At 45.0% G+C, this 17,711-nt stretch overlaps 1 protein-coding gene across 1 annotated transcript in view; it reads left to right on the top strand.

The window, feature by feature from the left end:
* NAALADL2 (N-acetylated alpha-linked acidic dipeptidase like 2) overlaps nucleotides 1–17,711 on the top strand; it is a 438,734-nt gene that overhangs the window by 379,886 nt on the left and 41,137 nt on the right. Inside the window, exon 11 of the mRNA XM_056850172.1 lies at nucleotides 17,242–17,335. Coding sequence (XP_056706150.1) covers nucleotides 17,242–17,335 — 94 coding nt within the window. The remainder of the gene's footprint in view (nucleotides 1–17,241; nucleotides 17,336–17,711) is intronic.

Genomic DNA, 17,711 nt, shown 5'->3' with positions numbered 1-17,711 from the left:
TAGATGAGGTGTTGTCCAAATTCACATAGACTAAGACAGATTGAAAAGTAAAAGCCGAGATGGGGGCAGGGGGTCCCGTAGACTTGACCAGCAAGACGGGAGGGAGCGTGGCTAGGCTGCACAAACCAAACCAACAGAGTAACGGCAAAGATGCCAGGAAAGACCTAAGATTGGGATCCAAGAGAGAGATATGGGCTGGGGGCACACCAGATATACTGTTTTTCTGGGGGGAGGGGAGAGGGTTTCACCCCTCCTAGGTTCCCAGGTGGCAAAAAGGTGACAAAGGATTAAGCTGTGGCTACTGGGGTGGGGTAGTGAGAATTTGGAAATCTATTCTAATTCCGATGGCTTTTGTAACCCGTGATGAACTGGAAATTCTCTGCTGACGAGATTAGCCCACTGGAACAATAAGTGCGATCTGTGTAAACGTCCTGGGATCACTGCTGCGGAGCTGGAGGAACGGCTCATCTTGATATCTGGATTGCTGCTGACGATCCATTAAGCGGTGGATGTTGCAAGAGGGGTGGGGTGTTTGACACTGACTACGTGACATTCTGCTTCTCCTGACATGGCTGCGGCTGGAACAGACTTTGTACAGGAACATGGCTTCTCTCAGGTTCACTGGAGGCTGCCCCTGCATCTGCTTCCTGGCTGCTAGCTGCACGGCACTCGCAGGAGCGGCCAAGTCCGTGACAACGGAGTGCGCAGCGACCGTCCCATAGCGTTTGGGGCGGGCGCGCAGCCAGCCCAGTAGTCAAGTGCCTGCATAGCGGGTTGCCAGATCCCGTCCGGGAGGTTTAGGCAGGCCCGTATGCTATCAGGTTTTCAAGGCAAGAAGTGGTTTCCCTTGCCTGCCTCTGAGTAGTGTCCCTAGTCTCCCTTGGTGGTCTCCAATACTAGTATTTCCTGTGGTCAACCTTTCTTAGCTTCCAATCTGTAACAAGACTGGACTAGTATGTTGCATATAATCATTGTTCCCCAAATTATCTGTTTTCATCCAGGTGAATTTTAATGTCTCCATATTTTTATTGATTTATTTAGATTTTTATCCCGGCCAAGGCTGGTCTCAGGGCAGCTAACAACATAATACTTAATACATAAAAATACATGCAAATGTGGGACTGGACTGCTTTCTCACATAATAAGACTCCTATCTCACTGCTACCCCTCTACCCTGTGCCGTGCTGCTGCTGCCATCTCCAAAAGTTAAAAGTTGAGTTGAGACTACTTAGATGTCTCTGTGTGCTTTTGGTGTCTGCCCATGAACCTGGCTAATCCTCCCATCAGTTCTTGAGATGACTTAGTGAATAGATGACACAGGTTCAAAAAGCAGGGAATGTCTCCAGTGTCACTCATCCAACTGCACAGATTCTAAGAAAGGACACATGAAGCTGGCTTATACTGAATCAGACCTTTGGTCCTTCAAAGTCAGTATTATCTACTCAGACTGGCAGTGGCTTTTCGGGGTCTCAGGTAGAGAAAGGTATTTCACATCACCTACTTGCCTAGTCCCTTTAACTGGAGATGCCGGGGATTGAACCTGGGACCTTCTGCATGCCAAGCAGATGCTCTACCACTGAGCCACAGCCCCTCCCCAAATGGCAAGCAATTCCATTCTTGACAAGTAAGGCATTTCAGTGATCTGGCCAGGACCACAAAGGACATGTGCTTCTTTTCCTTCCTCCACAAAAAAGTGGGGGGAGGGTTGGGATCACTGGGGATGTTGGGGGAGGTAGTTATTAGTTTCCTGCATTGGGCAGGGGGTTGGACTAGATAACCCTGGAGGTCCCTTGCAACTCTATGATTCTATGATTCTTCTCAATAACTCAATAAGCTTTACTCAATAAGCTTTATTTGTGATTTACTACCAAACATGACAAGAAACTACCTTAGAGATGCTAAGCTTCTTGGCTTGGAGCTTGAGACAAATTTCAATAACAACCATCAAGGGAACCCAGTCAGGAACTTCCTTTGCCTGTAAGTGACAAATTTTGCAAAAAAAGTGTTTGACCATTGAGGTTACTGGTTTTAATTGGGACAATCGGGTGTGAGCTGATCATCCAATCACCCAGCTATCCGCACCAATTTGCTCTTCAGAGGCATCGATTCCCCCTTCCCTCCTAATCTGAACACGACTAAAATATTCAGTACTTGAATCTCGTGGAATCCACTGAAAAGCCTGGAGGTGAGAGGGTTTTCTTTTTCACCCGAGAACCCAAGATAGCCATTGTCTTTCTCGAGGTTAGGAACTGTAATTCCCAAGCATGGCTTGTAAAGGACAAGGATCAAGAGGTCAGAGGAGAAGCAGTCATGTTGGGAGGCAGGCTTGCCCGCTGGTGACAAGCTGTTCTTGTCCACAATCATTTTTTTTTTTCTGGTCTATCTGATTACATCCAAGATTTTAACGAATGGTTGGTTTCACCCATGTAGTTTCCATTGGAAACAGCATGTAGTTACCATCGAAGACTCGCATTGGGGATTTGTATTTCAGCTGTCTGAGAGTACAATGAACTGAGTGGAAAGGACAGTTGCTTGTACACCAAGGAAGGATGTGGAGCAATTTAGACATCTGGCCTAGTAAAAACATCCTTTGTGCTGAACTAAGATGGGAGCATGCACTCCTGCCGGTACCCGGGGAGAGAATTTCGGGCTGCCACTTACTTGCTTCCAGTTGGAGGCCTCCTCCAACCCTTCCCGATCTCCTGCTGCTGGAATGAGCAGCAGGAGAAAATGAAAAGGGGGGAAATGCTGTCACGCAGTGCACATCAGTTCCAGCTGAAAAACTGGAAATGACATCACTGCGACATGGTGGCTCTCTAGGAATCCAACAAATCTCTATGGTTTTAACATAGAGATTGGTTGGATTCGCTTTCTGGGGTTTTTGTTTTGGCCGGAAGTGGAGGTGTACTTTGTGCATTGCCATTTCTGCCTCCCTGCTCCCCTTAGAGCCCAGTAACAGCCCATTCCTGAAAAATGGGCCTAAAGCCCTTAGAAGGCCGACTACGGCCCCCGGCGGCACAGGGGCCCACACCGCCAGGGCCCAGAAGGCGCACGCCGGTGTGAGTGGCCCCAGCGCTGGCGTGCAGAGCTGGGCGCCACTCCCTGACTGCCACCTCCTCCCGCCGGCTCCCGCCTCCCGCCAGCCTCCGGGGCATAACGGCGCTGGCTGCGGGGCAGGGCTGAGGTTAGTCGGCCTCCCGAGCACTTTCAACTCGGGAACACCCCTTTTTATTTTTGTTAAGATATGGCGTATCTCCCGCGCAACCCTATGAGGGTTGCACTGTTTTTTGGCGCCAGGCAGAGGTTTCAGCACTGCCGAAACCTCTTTAGGAGGCAACACCGCTAGTTTGCCTTCTAACCCTGGCGCAGGCATTCCTTTCAGGAATGCGCTGTTAGTCTTCCAGTGTTGTAGGGTTATGGCTGTACGTGTAAACAGTTGCTACACTTATGACATCACTCGTGTGGTCCCAGGCTCCTGAGGATCAGGCCTGTCCCTGAAGGGCACTGCACTGGTTATTTAACGGATCCTATGATGCTTAACGTTCATCACTGTGAATCAAAACTATTTTCCTGCATGTGGGTGAGCTTCAGTTCTCTGTTCAAACTAGAAACACTCTCTTAAAGAGTGCTGTAAAGTATATATTACAAATGCATCATTGCAACCAATATATTGTGGCAATGCAGAACCACATGGTTCTTACAAGCCTTTTTAACTGACCCATAAACACAAACACTGGACTTGGATAACCAGCATGGTTAAGAGTGGTGGACTCTAATCTGGAGAACTGGGTTGGTTTCCCCACTCCTCCACATGAAGCCTGCTGGGTGACCTTGGGCTAGTCACAGCTCTCTGAGAACTCTCTCAGCCCCACCTACTTCACAAGGTGTCTGTTGTGAGAAAGGGAAGGTGTTTGTAAGCTGCTTTTGAGTAGAGAAAAGTAGGGTATAAAAACCAACTGTTCTTCATGGCTATTAGTAAAAATGGATACTAGTCATGATGTATACCTTTTCTCTCCAGAATCAGAGGAGCATGCCTATTATATTAGGTGTTGTAGAACACTGGCAGGATAATGCTGCTGCAGTTGTCTTGTTTGTGGGCTTCCTAGAGGCCACTGTGTGAACAGACTGCTAGACTTGATGGGCCTTGGTCTGATCCAGCATAGCCTTTCTTATGTTCTTCTAGTTCATGTGTGGCCAGTCTTCCATGCGGGAGTGGTCAGCACCAGAGGGATGCCACTTACTTTGTATGATTGCATTCAGGGCTCTGTATTGATTCAGGTACCTTGGATGGATCCCTTAACTCCCTTCTCACTGCAGACAGAGGGGCTAACCTTTCTTCCCTAAGTTCTGTTGAGTATGGACAGGTTTTCAAATGCTTGCCCATTGGAGTGAGGATGCCTTCAGCTTGATTCACAAGAGATGCAACACATCTCTTTGCTTTCTGCATCGTTCTCATGAATTTTAGTATGTTTTAAATGTTTTGCTTTATGTTCTCTTATTTGAATGGGATTTTATTTCACAGCTTGATGGAAGTAGGTTTGAAGCTTTGGCGAAAGTGTCCTAAAATGTATTGAATAAGTAAATAGATTATGAATACATATCCTTCTGTGTCTTATTAAGTAGTCCCTATGGCCCTTTTTTATAGCGCCCCATGGCACAGAGTGGTAAGTGGCAGTACTGCAGTCAAAAGCTCCACTCACGACCTGAGTTCGATCCCGACGGAAATCGGATTCAGGTAGCCGGCTCAAGGTTGACTTGGCCTTCTATCCTTCCGAGGTCGGTAAAATGAGGACCCAGCTTGCTGGGGGTAAAGGGGAGATGACTGGGGAAGGCACTGGCAAACCACCCCATAAAACAAAGTCTGCCTAGGAAACGTTGGGATGTGATGTTACCCCATGGGTCATTAATGACCCGGTGCTTACACAGGAGACTATCTTTACCTGTATGACCCTTTTTAAAGGTATGAATCTCACGTCATCATTTCATAAACATGATATGAACGAGTACATAAATTTTATACCAAGTGTCAGTGCTAGGAGGCAAAATCAGGTTTTGGCCTTTCTGCCATGTTTGTTGACTCTCTGGAGCAATTGGTTGGCCACTTTGTGGAACAGTATGCTAGACTAGATAGACCACTGGTCAGACTGTGTTCTTATGTTTGACCTCACCTAGAGTACTGTGTTCAGTTTTGGGCACCACAATTTAAGAAAGATGTAGACAAGCTGGAATGTGTCCAGAGGAGGGCAACGAAGATGGTGAGGGGTCTGGAGACCAAATAATATGAGGAAAGGTTGAAGGAGCTGCGTATGTTTAGCCTGAAGAGGAGAAGACTGAGAGGGGATATGATAACCATCTTCAAGTACTTGAAGGGCTGTCACATAGAGGAGGGTGCCGAGTTGTTTTCTGTTGCTCCAGAAGGTCGGACCAGAACCAACGGGTTGAAATTAAATCAAAAGAGTTTCTGTCTAGACATTAGGAAGAATTTTCTAACAGTTAGAGCAGTTCCTCAGTGGAACAAGCTTCCTCGGGAGGTGGTAAGCTCTCCTTCCCTGGAGGTTTTTAAGCAGAGGCTAGATGGCCATCTGCAGCAATACTGATTCTATAACCTTAAGCAGATTATGAGAGGGAACACATCTTGGTCATCTTCTGGGCTTGGAGTAAGGGTCACTGGGGGTGTGGGGGGAGGGTAGTTGTAAATTTCCTGCATTGTGCTTGAACTAGGGTTGAACTAGATGACCCTGGTGGTCCCTTCCAATTCTATGATTCTATGATTCTATGAACTTAAATTTTGCATCAAAACTAATTTCGAAACAAACTGGAGAGAATGTTCTCAAATGGAGTATCTGTAGGCACACCATAGCTTTAGTTTGAAGGCAGTCAAAAGTGCCATAGTATGACTGACAAAAAAAATTGGGTGACAGGGCGTAGGGGAAGAAGGCGTTGTGCGGCCCTGTATTCCCGATACACAAATGTAGTCCTGAGTATGTGAAATCATAATGTGAGATTTAGCAGTAATGCGGCTTAAATGGCTAATAGATGAAGGAATGACATTTTCTAAAGCCTTTTAAAGGCCACTTCACAACTTGCATTCTTCAAGATGACACATAAAAAGTTCCAAGAGAAGCAAACCGTACATGCAGTTCTCAGGTGAACTGAAATGCCCAACACAATGTGGGTGACATTACAATTTTTGCAGACTCCAGCGTGAGCTTTCTCTCTTGCCTATTTAGTTCATGTCTCCAATGAATCCTAATGTCAGGCTTGTTTTCCTCGGAGGATATTCTCTTGCAAGCCATGCAAACAATGTGAATTCCACCCCCCAAACCCGGGGCTCTGTGTTCTTGCTTGCTTGCCAACACCAGTAATGGTGAAACATTATTCAAGGTTTCAGATGGGCAGCTGGGTTCGTCTGTAGCAGCAAAATGAAGCAGGAGCCTTCAATTTTTGTTACAACATCAGCTTTCAAGAGTCAGAACTCACATCACCAGATACATGAACAGGGTTGCCAGCTACGGGCTGTAAAATTCATGGAGTTTGGGGGGGGGGGGCTGAGGAGGGTGGGGTTTGGGACTTTGACAGGCCCACCTTCCAAAGTCCATCGTCCAAAGTGGCTGTTTTCTCCAGGGGGAACTGATCTCTGTCTTCTGGAGATCAGTGGTCATGCCAGGAGTTCTCCAGTCACCACCTAGAGGTTGACAACCCTATAGTGAAGTGTACATCCCACCTAATTGATATACACAACAGAAAGATTGGGGTGTGATTGTATGGTCATTCAAAGGATCTCTGATTAGACAATTAAATTCCCACTTGCAGAATGGGTACAGGGAGGCAGGATTTGCCCAGTGTGGTGTAGTGGTTAAGAGCAGTGGTTAGGAGCAATGGTCTCTAATCTGGAGCCAGCTGGGTGACCTTAGGCTTGTCACAGCTCTCTTAGAGCTCTCTCAGCCCCACCTACCTCACAGGATGTCTGCTGTGGGGAGGGAAAGGGAAGGTTTGATTCTTCCTTAAGTGGTAGAGAAAGTTGGCATATAAAAAACAACTCTTCTTCTTCTTGCTCTCCCTCTCACTTACAGATGAACGTACGATAGTACTTTATTCTGAATCAGACCCTTGGTCCATCAAGGTTAGTATTGTCCACTAAGACTGGCAGCTGCTTTCCAGGGTCTCATGGGGAGGTCTTTCACATCATTACCTGGTCCTTTTTATTTAAAAAACTGGAGATGCTGGGGATTGAACAAGATGACTGCAGCGGCATTATCCTGCCTGTGTTCCAAAGCACTTCATATAATAGGCATGCTCCTCTGATCCTGGAGAGAATAGGTATGCATCATGACTAGTTTCCATTTTTACTAGTAGCCAAGAATACTCCTCTCCTCTATGAACATGTCCACTCCCCTCTTAATGCCTTAAAGTTGTGTGTGTGCATTTGTTCTTTATTGTATCTTAGCAGGCTGCTAAATATATAATCAACTATTAGGAACTTGACTGATGTTCAATCATATTTAAAGATCAGAACAAACCTCTTTGGCAAACAGTAGACTATGAGTGTACATAATATACAACTTGTTTTCTATTTCTTTTCCGAGACTTGACACAGATGAGCTTCTGAACTCATTTTGCTCTGTTGTTGACCATCTCTCTGTTGTTGACCACCTCATCCATCATGCCTCCATTTACAGCTTTCTGCAACAGTTTTTTTTAATATTAAAAAGACCTGACTTTGTATTTTCACCACTGTTTTTTTTTTCTCCCTTGAGTCAGCTGTGGATCATGGGGAAGCAGGAATTCAAAATGTCATTTGCCTTACATCAGTAACACCCTGATTTATGGGAAAGATATTATGCATAATTGCTCAGGTTTAAAAAATATTATTCTATATCTGTCATTCTGAAGCCTGCGCAAGGTAACCAAGGCAACATAACTCTACAGTTGGATGGACAAAGTATTAGGGACAATTACTTTGGCACATATTCACTTCTAAATGCCTAGCATAAACAGGTATACCCTTTAAAGGGCTACCTATCCCCATCCTGGATTTTGAACCATATGTGATCAATGTTTTTTTTTTTTAAGTTGCATGACTATTTCTGGCCTATTCACATCTCCTACACACTGTATCGAGCCCCGTGGCACACAGCTGCAGTGCTGCAGTCAAAAGCTCTGCACACGACCTGAGTTTGATCCCGATGGAAGTCGGTTTCAGGCAGCCAGCTCAAGGTTGACTCAGCCTTCCATCCTTCCGAGGTCGGTAAAATGGGTACTCAGTTTGCAGGGTGTAAAGTGTAGACGACTGGAGAAGGCAATGGCAAACCACCCCGTAAACACAGTTTGCCTAGTAAACATTAGGATGTGATGTCACCCCAAGGGTTTGTAATGACCCAGTGCTTGCACAGGGGACTTCCTTTACTAGGGATGCCAAGTGTCCAGTGGTGGTGGATAAAATCCCGCCAATCCACTGGGCTGCCTGTCGACCAGCTAAGGGCCGGTGGGCAACACGTGCACGCGCACTCGCGCAACATGCCTACGTCACTTCAGTGTTTACCCAGAAGCGATGTGGACGCTCTAGCAACCTCCCCAGAAACCCATAGAGTTTTGGCAGAGATTGATAGAGTGTCCGTGTCGCTTCTGAGTAAATCCAGAAGTGACATTGGTGCTTAGCATGGGACACACGCACGCATTGCACCAGGCGTGTGCACGTCGCGAGCTGCAAAAAAGCTCCCGCCGATGGAGCTACAGGACCTGGCAAGCCTAACCTTTCCCTCTATGCACTGTATAGCTATTATTATACATGAATTAAATAGGCCTAAATGCCAGGAGTGCATGCTAAAAGCACAAATCTCTGCTGTGAAAAGTACTTACTACACCCACCTCTCTGATTGGCCATGCAATCCTAAGCAGAGTTACTCCAGTCTAAGCCCATTGATTTTGGGGGTGGAGCCTGAGGAGGGCAGGGTTTGGAGAGGGGAGGGGCTTCAATGCCATAGAGTCCAATTGCCAAAGCAGCCATTTTCTCCAAGGGAAGTGATTTATATCGCCTGGAGATCACTTGTAATAGTGGGAGATCTCCAGCCACCACCTGGCAGTTGGCAACCCTAGGGCCAGGAGGTTTTTGAACTGACCTATGACTTCCCACATAAGGCGGTATCTAACGTATTGACAGTTTTCCTTGCTGAGTGTTCTCTACCTTTTAAGAAGGTCGGACCTGCCTTGTTCATTAACGTTTGATTTCCTGATCAATATTTCTTAAGCCGTGAGGAAGTGTGTGAAACATTTTCCTTTTAGAAAAATGCATACAATATTTATAACATTTATTGAAATGATTAATCCGGCCGTGTTCAGAAGCAGCTGTCTCTTGTGAATTATTATGCACTCCTTCGTCCACAGTAGCTTCTGAATTACTCTAGTCTTCTCTCGGAGAGCCCTCTGCTGACCCAAAGTGTACCTGTCAGATGAGATGTTTGTCGAAATGGCTGCTTAAAAAACAGACGCATCACCGTTTAACCTTGGAGTGTCAATATTGCTAATGAACGAATTTGAAACAGGAAGCCGCTGCTAGTCGGCACACAGCTCTTTACAAAAATGGTGATATTAGTATCTCAGATGTGCTGAAATGACTCGTGATTTCTCACAAACATTTTTCAGCACAGACCAAAAACAAAACAAAACCCTTCCCATTTCGGCAATTTCCCAGCACTTGCAACTAAGGTTGCCAGCTCCTTGAGAATTACCTGGAGGGTTGAGAATTACCTGGAGATTTTGGGGGTGGAGCCTGAGTAGGGTTGCCAGGTCCCTCTAGGATTGCCAACCTCCAGGTACTCAATCGAAACAACAGCACACTAAATATTAATCAAGTAGAGTGTATTAATAACGAGATAACAAGAATGAAAAAGAATACCTCACTACCTAGAGCATGCAAACGTACAAATACAGAATACAAGATGCAACAGATACTGAACAACACAATCACTAGAAATATATACAATATATGCAATGGAAAAGTGAACGTGGTCCCACAATTCACTTGTGCAAAATCAGTAAAGAAAAAAATCTTTTCGACCCCGGGTAGAACAATATTCACAGGTTTAGTTGGGAGCAGAGAAGCCCGCCCTTGGTTTCACTCATGGTCCTGAGGTCGAAGTAAATCCCTTAAAAGGGCAATGTAAATCGTGCGGTGGGGACCACAGTCCAAATATGGTTCAAATTCACAAGGAGTCGTTCAGAATCTCAAGACAGAACGCAGATCCCGGATAGTCTTTGCGTTTCACCAAAAAGGCTTCATCAGCCTTGCAGCTTTCTAGACAATTCTTATTCACCTTAGTAAAGGTTTGGATTACATGCTGTGACATTTTCCAAACCTTTACTAAGGTGAATAAGAATTGTGAGTGAAACCAAGGGAGGGTTTCTCTGCTCCCAACGAAACCTGTGAATATTGTTCTACTCCGGGTCAAAAATATTTTTTCCCTACTGATTTTGCACAAGTGAATTGTGAGACCATGTTCACTTTTCCATTGTATATATTGTATATAATTCTAGTGATTGTGTTGTTCAGTATCTGTTGTATCTTGTATTCTGTATTTGTACGTTTGCATGCTCTAGGTAGTGAGGTATTCTTTTTCATTCTTGTTATCTCGTTATTAATACACTGTACTTGATTAATATTTAGTGTGCTGTTGTTTTGATTGAGTATCTCTCAATACAGCACTGGGTGATTGGTTTATAACCTCCAGGTACTAGCTGGAGATCTCCTGCTATTACAACTGATCTCCAGCCGATAGAGATCAGTTCACCTGGAGAAAATGGCTGCTTCGGCAATTGGACTCTATGGCATTGAAGTCCCTCCCCTCCTCAAACCCCGCCCTCCTCAGGCTCCACCCCAAATATCTCCTCCTTAGGCTTCATCCCCAAATCTCCAAGAGTTTCCCAATCTGGATCTCACCGGTGGCCAAGGGGGACCTGGCAACCTAGAACACTCACCCTAGAACACTCACACATTTTAAATAAATAAAATGTCCAAAGCGGAAGGATTGTGCCATTCTATTACCAGTTAGGCCTGCTTCTGACTTAACTTGGCTCACCACATGCACAACAACATATTTTGCTAGTCAGAATCCCCAGTGTGGAACTATGTCTCCATGGAATCCTACCATCTTTCCTCCCTAGGGTTGCCAACCTATTTCAACAAAATAGCAGGAGATCTCCTGCTATTACAACTGATCGCCAGCGGATAGAGATCAGTTCATCTGGAGAAAATGGCCTTTTTGGCAGTTGGACTCTATGGCATTGAAATCCCTCCCCTCTCCAAACCCCGCCCTCTTCAGGATCCACCCCAAAATCTCCAGGTTTTTTCAAACACGGAGCTGGCAACTCTGTTCCTCCCCTTGTTTGTGAAGAGAGGAGGAATAACACAAACTGTTTTAGCCTCTGTGTGGGGTATTTACCTCACACAATATCTTACACGTGTGATAAATTAGAAGCTTCTCAGACCGGCAGTTTAAAACACAATGAGGGATCTTACTGCAGCCTTTGAGAGTGAAGAATGTGGAAAATGGGGGGGGGGCTGTATAACAACTGTTTTAAAACATTCCAACATCGGGAACTAGAGATGAGCCAAAACTTTTCAGATTTTTCCCCCCACAAATACATTTGAAAGTGCCAAAAAGAGGGGAGGGGAATTTCTGAGACATTTGAGACTAGTCAGTTTGACTCCCAATACCAGGGAAGAACAGATTATAAAGCAGCCAGACTGTAAGCATCTTGGAAACAATGTGATGTTTAGCAGAATACACTCAACAGCAGCTTGTAATATGGCATAGGAAGGGGCTATGCTCTTCAAAGCTAAAATGACTAAACTGAGGCTGTCGTATTTTGGTCACGTCATGAGACAACAAGAGTCACTGGAAAAGACAGTCATGCTAGGAAACGTTGAGGGCAGCAGGAAAAGAGGAAGACCCAACAAGAGATGGATTGACTCAATAAAGGAAGCCACAGCCCTCAATTTGCAAGATCTGAGCAAGGCTGTCAAAGATAGGACATTTTGGAGGACTTTCATTCATAGGGTCGCCATTAGTCGAAAGCGACTTGACGGCACTTAACACACACAGAACACATGCTCTTCAAAGTCAAGACACCCCAAATGCCAATGGATCTGCCTTAAAGGCATTGTTTGGATCACAACCATTATAGTGGGTATATAGAGTAGGGTTGTCAGCTCCGAGCTGGGAAAAACCTGGAGAAGTTAGAGGTGGAGTCTGAGGAGGGTGGTGTTTGGGAGGGGAGGGACCTCAGCAGGGTATAATGCCATAGAGCCCACCTTCCAAAGTGGCCATTTTCTCCAGGGGAACTGAACTCTTTCGCTTGGAGATCAGTTGTAATACTGGGAGATCTCAAGCCTCCACCTGGAGGTTGGCAATCCCTAATACAGAGTGAAGCGAACTCTGGGTCAAAGGTTTGGTTGTGGAGGCGTATCTGTTTTGTATGTATGTTCCCTCCTATGCTCCTGGGATGGCATAGCCAAAAATAAGACTATAAATAAGAAATCAGTGGCCTTTTCCGTCTTGCTGCATTATGCAGGCTTGATGTATGTTTCTGCAGAGTTATTACTCACCCTCAAAATCAATGCTCTGAGCTTTCCTCCCTGTGATTGATTTCTTCAGGTTAACATTTTACATACGTGATTTAAGAAACACTACAATTACCCTATTAACACGCATATCAAGTGCTCAAGACATAATGCCAAAAAAGACACCATGAGATTTGTAAATGGATTTATAGTTGTAAGATTTTTTCTATCTCTCCTCTGTTGCTTTTTTTTTTTTATTTAGGTAGGTTTATTTTTTATTTAACACACACACACAAAACGACTCATGTTTTTCTTAACAACACGTCCAAAGCTAGGCAAATCAACTCCATTGGCAGCGCAAAAGGTTGGGGGAAAAAAGTTTACCTGAAAGAAGCAGATGAACCTCTGAAACTGTAGGACTGGTGATGGGGTTGACTAAAGAAGGAGTTTTGGAAACAGAATTCCTGGCATTGGGATGGTTGCCAACCTCCAGTTACTAGCTGGAAACCTGCTATTACAACTGATCTCCAGCCAACAGAGATCAGTTCCCCTGGAGAAAATGGCTGTTTCGGCAATTGGACTCTATGGCATGGAAGTCCCTCCCCTCCACAAACTGTGCCCTCCTCAGGCTCCACTCCAAAAACCTCCTGCAAGGAGGGACCAAGCAACCCTAGGCATTGGCCTCCCCAGGATCATATTAGGGTCAAAAGCAGACCTACCTGGAATCCAGCTCATCCGAAAATTGCCAACCCATTTTCATATCCAGTGTTGTAGCTAGAAAGCACTTACTTGGCAGAATACTTTTAGACTGCAACACTTGGCAGGATCAGTGCTACAGGTGGGGCCTGAAGAGTCATATTTGAGGATGGCCTTATCCCGGGACCTGACTGCGGCAGCAACCCCAGGCCCACCAGACTTAGTTCATCAGGAGACGCCTCTGAAGAAGAAAGAGCCAGCAGCGGGACAGACAGCAACCCAACTCTGACCCCCAATTGCCATTGGAAGAATGTAGGGTTGCCAGGTCCCTCTTTTCTACCGGCGGGAGGTTTTTGGGGCGGAGCCTGAGGAGTGTGGGTTTTGGAGAGGGGAGGACTTCGATGCCATAGAGTCCCGTTGCCAAAGTGGCCATTTCCCCCTAGGAATTCTGTTCCTAGGGGACAGGGAAGCAAATATGGAGGAGCATTTCAGGCTGCCATGGAAGAGGGAAGCTGAGAAAATTGCACTCAATGGTTGGAAATGCTTGAGCCTACAGAAATTCCTCACTGGGTCCAACTCATTGTCTTGTTACTGTTCCCTTGCTTAATCTTCCTTTGTTCATAGTGCAATCCTTAAAAAAAAAATAACACTATCTCTGGAAGTTCAGCTTTTGGGGTAATTATTCCCATACTTTGGAACTCCCTGCCCAATGATGTCCATCTTTCCTCACTGCTTTCTGTTTATTTCCACCTGCAAGTGCAAATCCCTTTTCCCCCCCTGAAAGCTTTTCCTTCTGGGTATGTTCCCATGTTCTGACATTGACTTTTAAAAACATCCTTAAATGCTCCATTCTTTTTGCCCTTTTGAGGGGACTCTTTAATGGTTTCTAGAGTTTCGTTGTGTTGTGTTGTTACAGTTGCCTTGAATACTTCCATAGAAAGGTGACTCGGAGTTTTGTTTTGCTTTAAGAAAGATAAATCTCACAGGAATTGATGGCATGAAATAATGCTTAAGGCAAGGAATGGGCAAAGAGACATAAGAGGCCATGTAAGTCTCCTTTGTATCATGCGACCTTTGGCTAATGTTACAAACTGGGCCGGGGGGGGGGGGGGCTGGCCAGTTGTTTTATTTTCCAAGCAAGTTTTGAGGCTGATATTTTAATTGCTTTGATTGTTCTGTTTATTGTTTTTATTTCCATTTTATTTTTATTTATCATTTTTCAAGTGTACTTTTAAATATTGTAAGCCACCCCAAGTCCCCTGCAGGGAGAGGGTGTGGGGTATAAATTAAATAAACAAATGAACAAAATAAAGAGGGACATTATGAAAACCCACCATGAGTCTTTTCTGGGCGGCTGAGAAATGTTTTGCTGCTCTGGAGTCAAAATAGCTGTGGAACAGGGTTGCAGCGGCAGAGTCTTGGCTAGTTTTTCCACCTTTTTTAAAAAAATGTCTATCTCGCTTTCCAGTTTCTTTGCAGAACCCCTGGGATAACATAAAACTTGTTTTTCTGCAGAGCTTTCCTTCACACCCTCCTTCTCAGAAGATGACAGTTTTTTTCTCTGGGCATCTTCTTCTGTGAATCCCTCTCCTCCCCTTGAGAACCTTAAAAGCGTCAGATGTTGCCCTTGCTTGGATATGGGTTTCAGGCTGATCTGTCCTGTACTGCTTGTATCTCTGTACTGTGGGCGTGTTTCGCCCAAAGTTTCTTTGGGTGCTTTTAAGAGACGCTGCAGAAATTCCATTGATCTCTCCTTTCCAGATATCCCGAGTTTTTGGTACTATTTGAACTTTGTCTGCTCTCGTTGTCCGCCCATCCTCATAACAAAGACATCACAAAACTGAAATAGGATTTAATTGGGCTTTATTGATTAACAGCACCTTATTAAAATCTCTAACCCATTTGTGCAGCTTTCCAAAGGCCCAAACAATTGCTATTCAGCTCTGAACTGGATGTACAGGTGGGCAACTAGGGTTACCAGGTCCCTCTTTGCCACTGGTGGGAAGGTTTTGGGGCAGAGCCTGAGGAGGGAAGGGTTTGGGGAGGGGAGGGACTTCAGTGCCACAGAGTCCAATTGCCAAAGCGGCCATTTTCTCCAGGTGAACTGATCTCTATCGGCTGGAGATCAGTTGTAATAGCAGGTTGACAACCCTATGGGCAACCCCAAATGGCAAGGTCCGTGTAAAGGGTATAGCCATTCAAGATCCCTGACTGGTTGGGAGACGAGGCTCCCAGTGATGCCTGGCTAGGGTTGCCAGCTATAGGTTGAGAAATACTTGGAGATTTTGAGGGTGGAGCCTGAGGAGGGCAGGGTTTGGGGAGGGGAGGGACGTTATTTTTTGGTGTAATGCCGTAGAGTCCACCTTCCCAAGCAGCCATTTTCTCCAGGAGAACTGATGTCTGTCGCCTGCAGAGCAGGGGTAATAGCAAGAGGACTCCAGCTACCCGTTGAAGGTTGGCAACCTTATTAAAGTTGCCAACCTCCAGGTGGTGAAGGAAAAATCAGACACCTCTGTACAATTACCAAAGGATGAGAAATTCAGTACAGGAATCCAGCCATAAATGATGCCAAATATATTCTGGCTAAATCTTTACAGTATGTGGTAATATAACCACCAACACCACCACCAGGTGGTGGCTGGAGATCTCCCGCTATTACAACTGATCTCCAGCCGATAGAGATCAGTTCCCCTGGAGAAAATGGCCACTTTGGCAATTGTACGCTGTGGCATTGAAGTTCCTCCCCTCTCCAAACCCCACCCTCCTCAGGCTCCACCCCAAAATCTCCAGGTATTTCCCAACCCGGAGCTGGCAACCCTAAACCTTATGTCTGGTCCTCCGTCTCAGTGTCTTTCTTGTTTGGAAGAGGAGGGCAAGCAAAGGTAGCTCTCCTGGGCAGCAACTGGACTTGGTAGCAATTATATATCCTTTTTTAAAAATGTCATATAATACAATATTAGTTTCTAGTCCTGTGCTCCTTGCAGGATGGAAATTACTTTGAATGTTGGAATTTATATCTGAAGCAAGAAATTCCATTTCCTCCCTGTAAATAATAATATAATGAGGTAGAATAGACTTCAAATCACTAGTCTTTGGGTAGGGTTTACCTAAATCTAACAAAGCTGTACCTTCAGCATCAGGAGTATTTGGGGGGAAGGAAAAGGGTGAGAGAAATTTGGAGGCTATTTTTGGCTCTAGCTTGTTTTTTTGTTTTTTTTCGTTTTGTCATCAAGTTGTAGCTGATTTATGATGATTATGTGGGGTTTTCAAGACAAGAGACTTTCAAAGGTTGTTTGCCATTGCTTGCCTCTGCATAGCAACCCTGGAATTTTTGGTGGCCTCCCATCCAGGTACTAAGCAGGTCTGATCCTAAGTAGCTTCTGAGATCTGATATGATTATTCTTACCTTGGCCATCTGGGTCAAGGCAGCCTGTTACTTAGGGAATGAAAAAGAAAATTCTAAAGTTACCCTTTCCTTCCAACACAGAATGCTAAATTTTGGTTAATAAAGGGTAAGGTATATCTCTTGCAATGCCTTTTGGCTATACGCAAGTCTGATGAATGGATCTGTGAAAGGTAGAACACCGGCCAACTTCATGCGTTATCAATTAGCTGATAGCCTTAATTGGTAAATACACTAAAGACATACAATGAGAAATTCAGAAGGGCAGGTTGGTGTTAGCAAAGAGTGCTGGATCGGGACCAGGTGAAGAACACTGTTTCAAATGAAGCGTTCACATTGATCCAATGAACTCTGATGGACTTCGGTGCTGCTGTATGCAAACGGACATGCGGAGCCATTCGTTTTGACGGAAGGGGGCAATTCAAAGCACATTTATCTCTGTGAGCTATGATGCCTCCTCAGTGAAAATTAATGAGGAGGCTTGCTGCGTGTTCATGGGTGCAGGCATTGGATTTTGGATGCTTAATTATAAAATATGTTAGAATTATTTTGATCACTGATGTGGTTGTTGTTTTCGTTCCAGCTGACAGGAGAAGTAATTTTGCAAATTGCCAGCAATCCCGTTTTGCCGTTTAATGCCCTGGATATTGCGCTAGAAGTTCAGAAGAGCCTAAAAGGTAAATGTTTCTCTTTTCTTTGCTGTAGTCACAGAAATTCCAATTAAGGTGCATGGTTGTTGTTTTTCCGATGGCGAACCTTGCTTTGTCTTCACTATGGTCAACCAATCATGTGCCAGTTTTATTAGTCCCCAAACGCTTTGTGTTTTGTGCGTGTGTTGTAAATTAAGTATCATTTCAACCACCCTAATAGGGGCACACATTGTTTACATACCTGAGTTAAGCAATAATTAGTGTTAATGTCTTGGCAAATGATAAATTACGCCATTGGAGCTAATGGCAAAGGGTTTTTTCCCCCCCTTTCCATGCAATACAATCTCCAATGGGAGGGAGGAAAGGAAAGGGGCTCTGAACCCACCCGTTCTCATAAGCGGTG

This window comes from Euleptes europaea, chromosome 5, assembly GCF_029931775.1.
Source record: "Euleptes europaea isolate rEulEur1 chromosome 5, rEulEur1.hap1, whole genome shotgun sequence".
NCBI lineage: Eukaryota > Metazoa > Chordata > Lepidosauria > Squamata > Sphaerodactylidae > Euleptes > Euleptes europaea.
The sequence above is the reverse complement of the archived record's forward strand: the minus strand, read 5'-3'. Positions and strand labels throughout refer to the sequence as shown.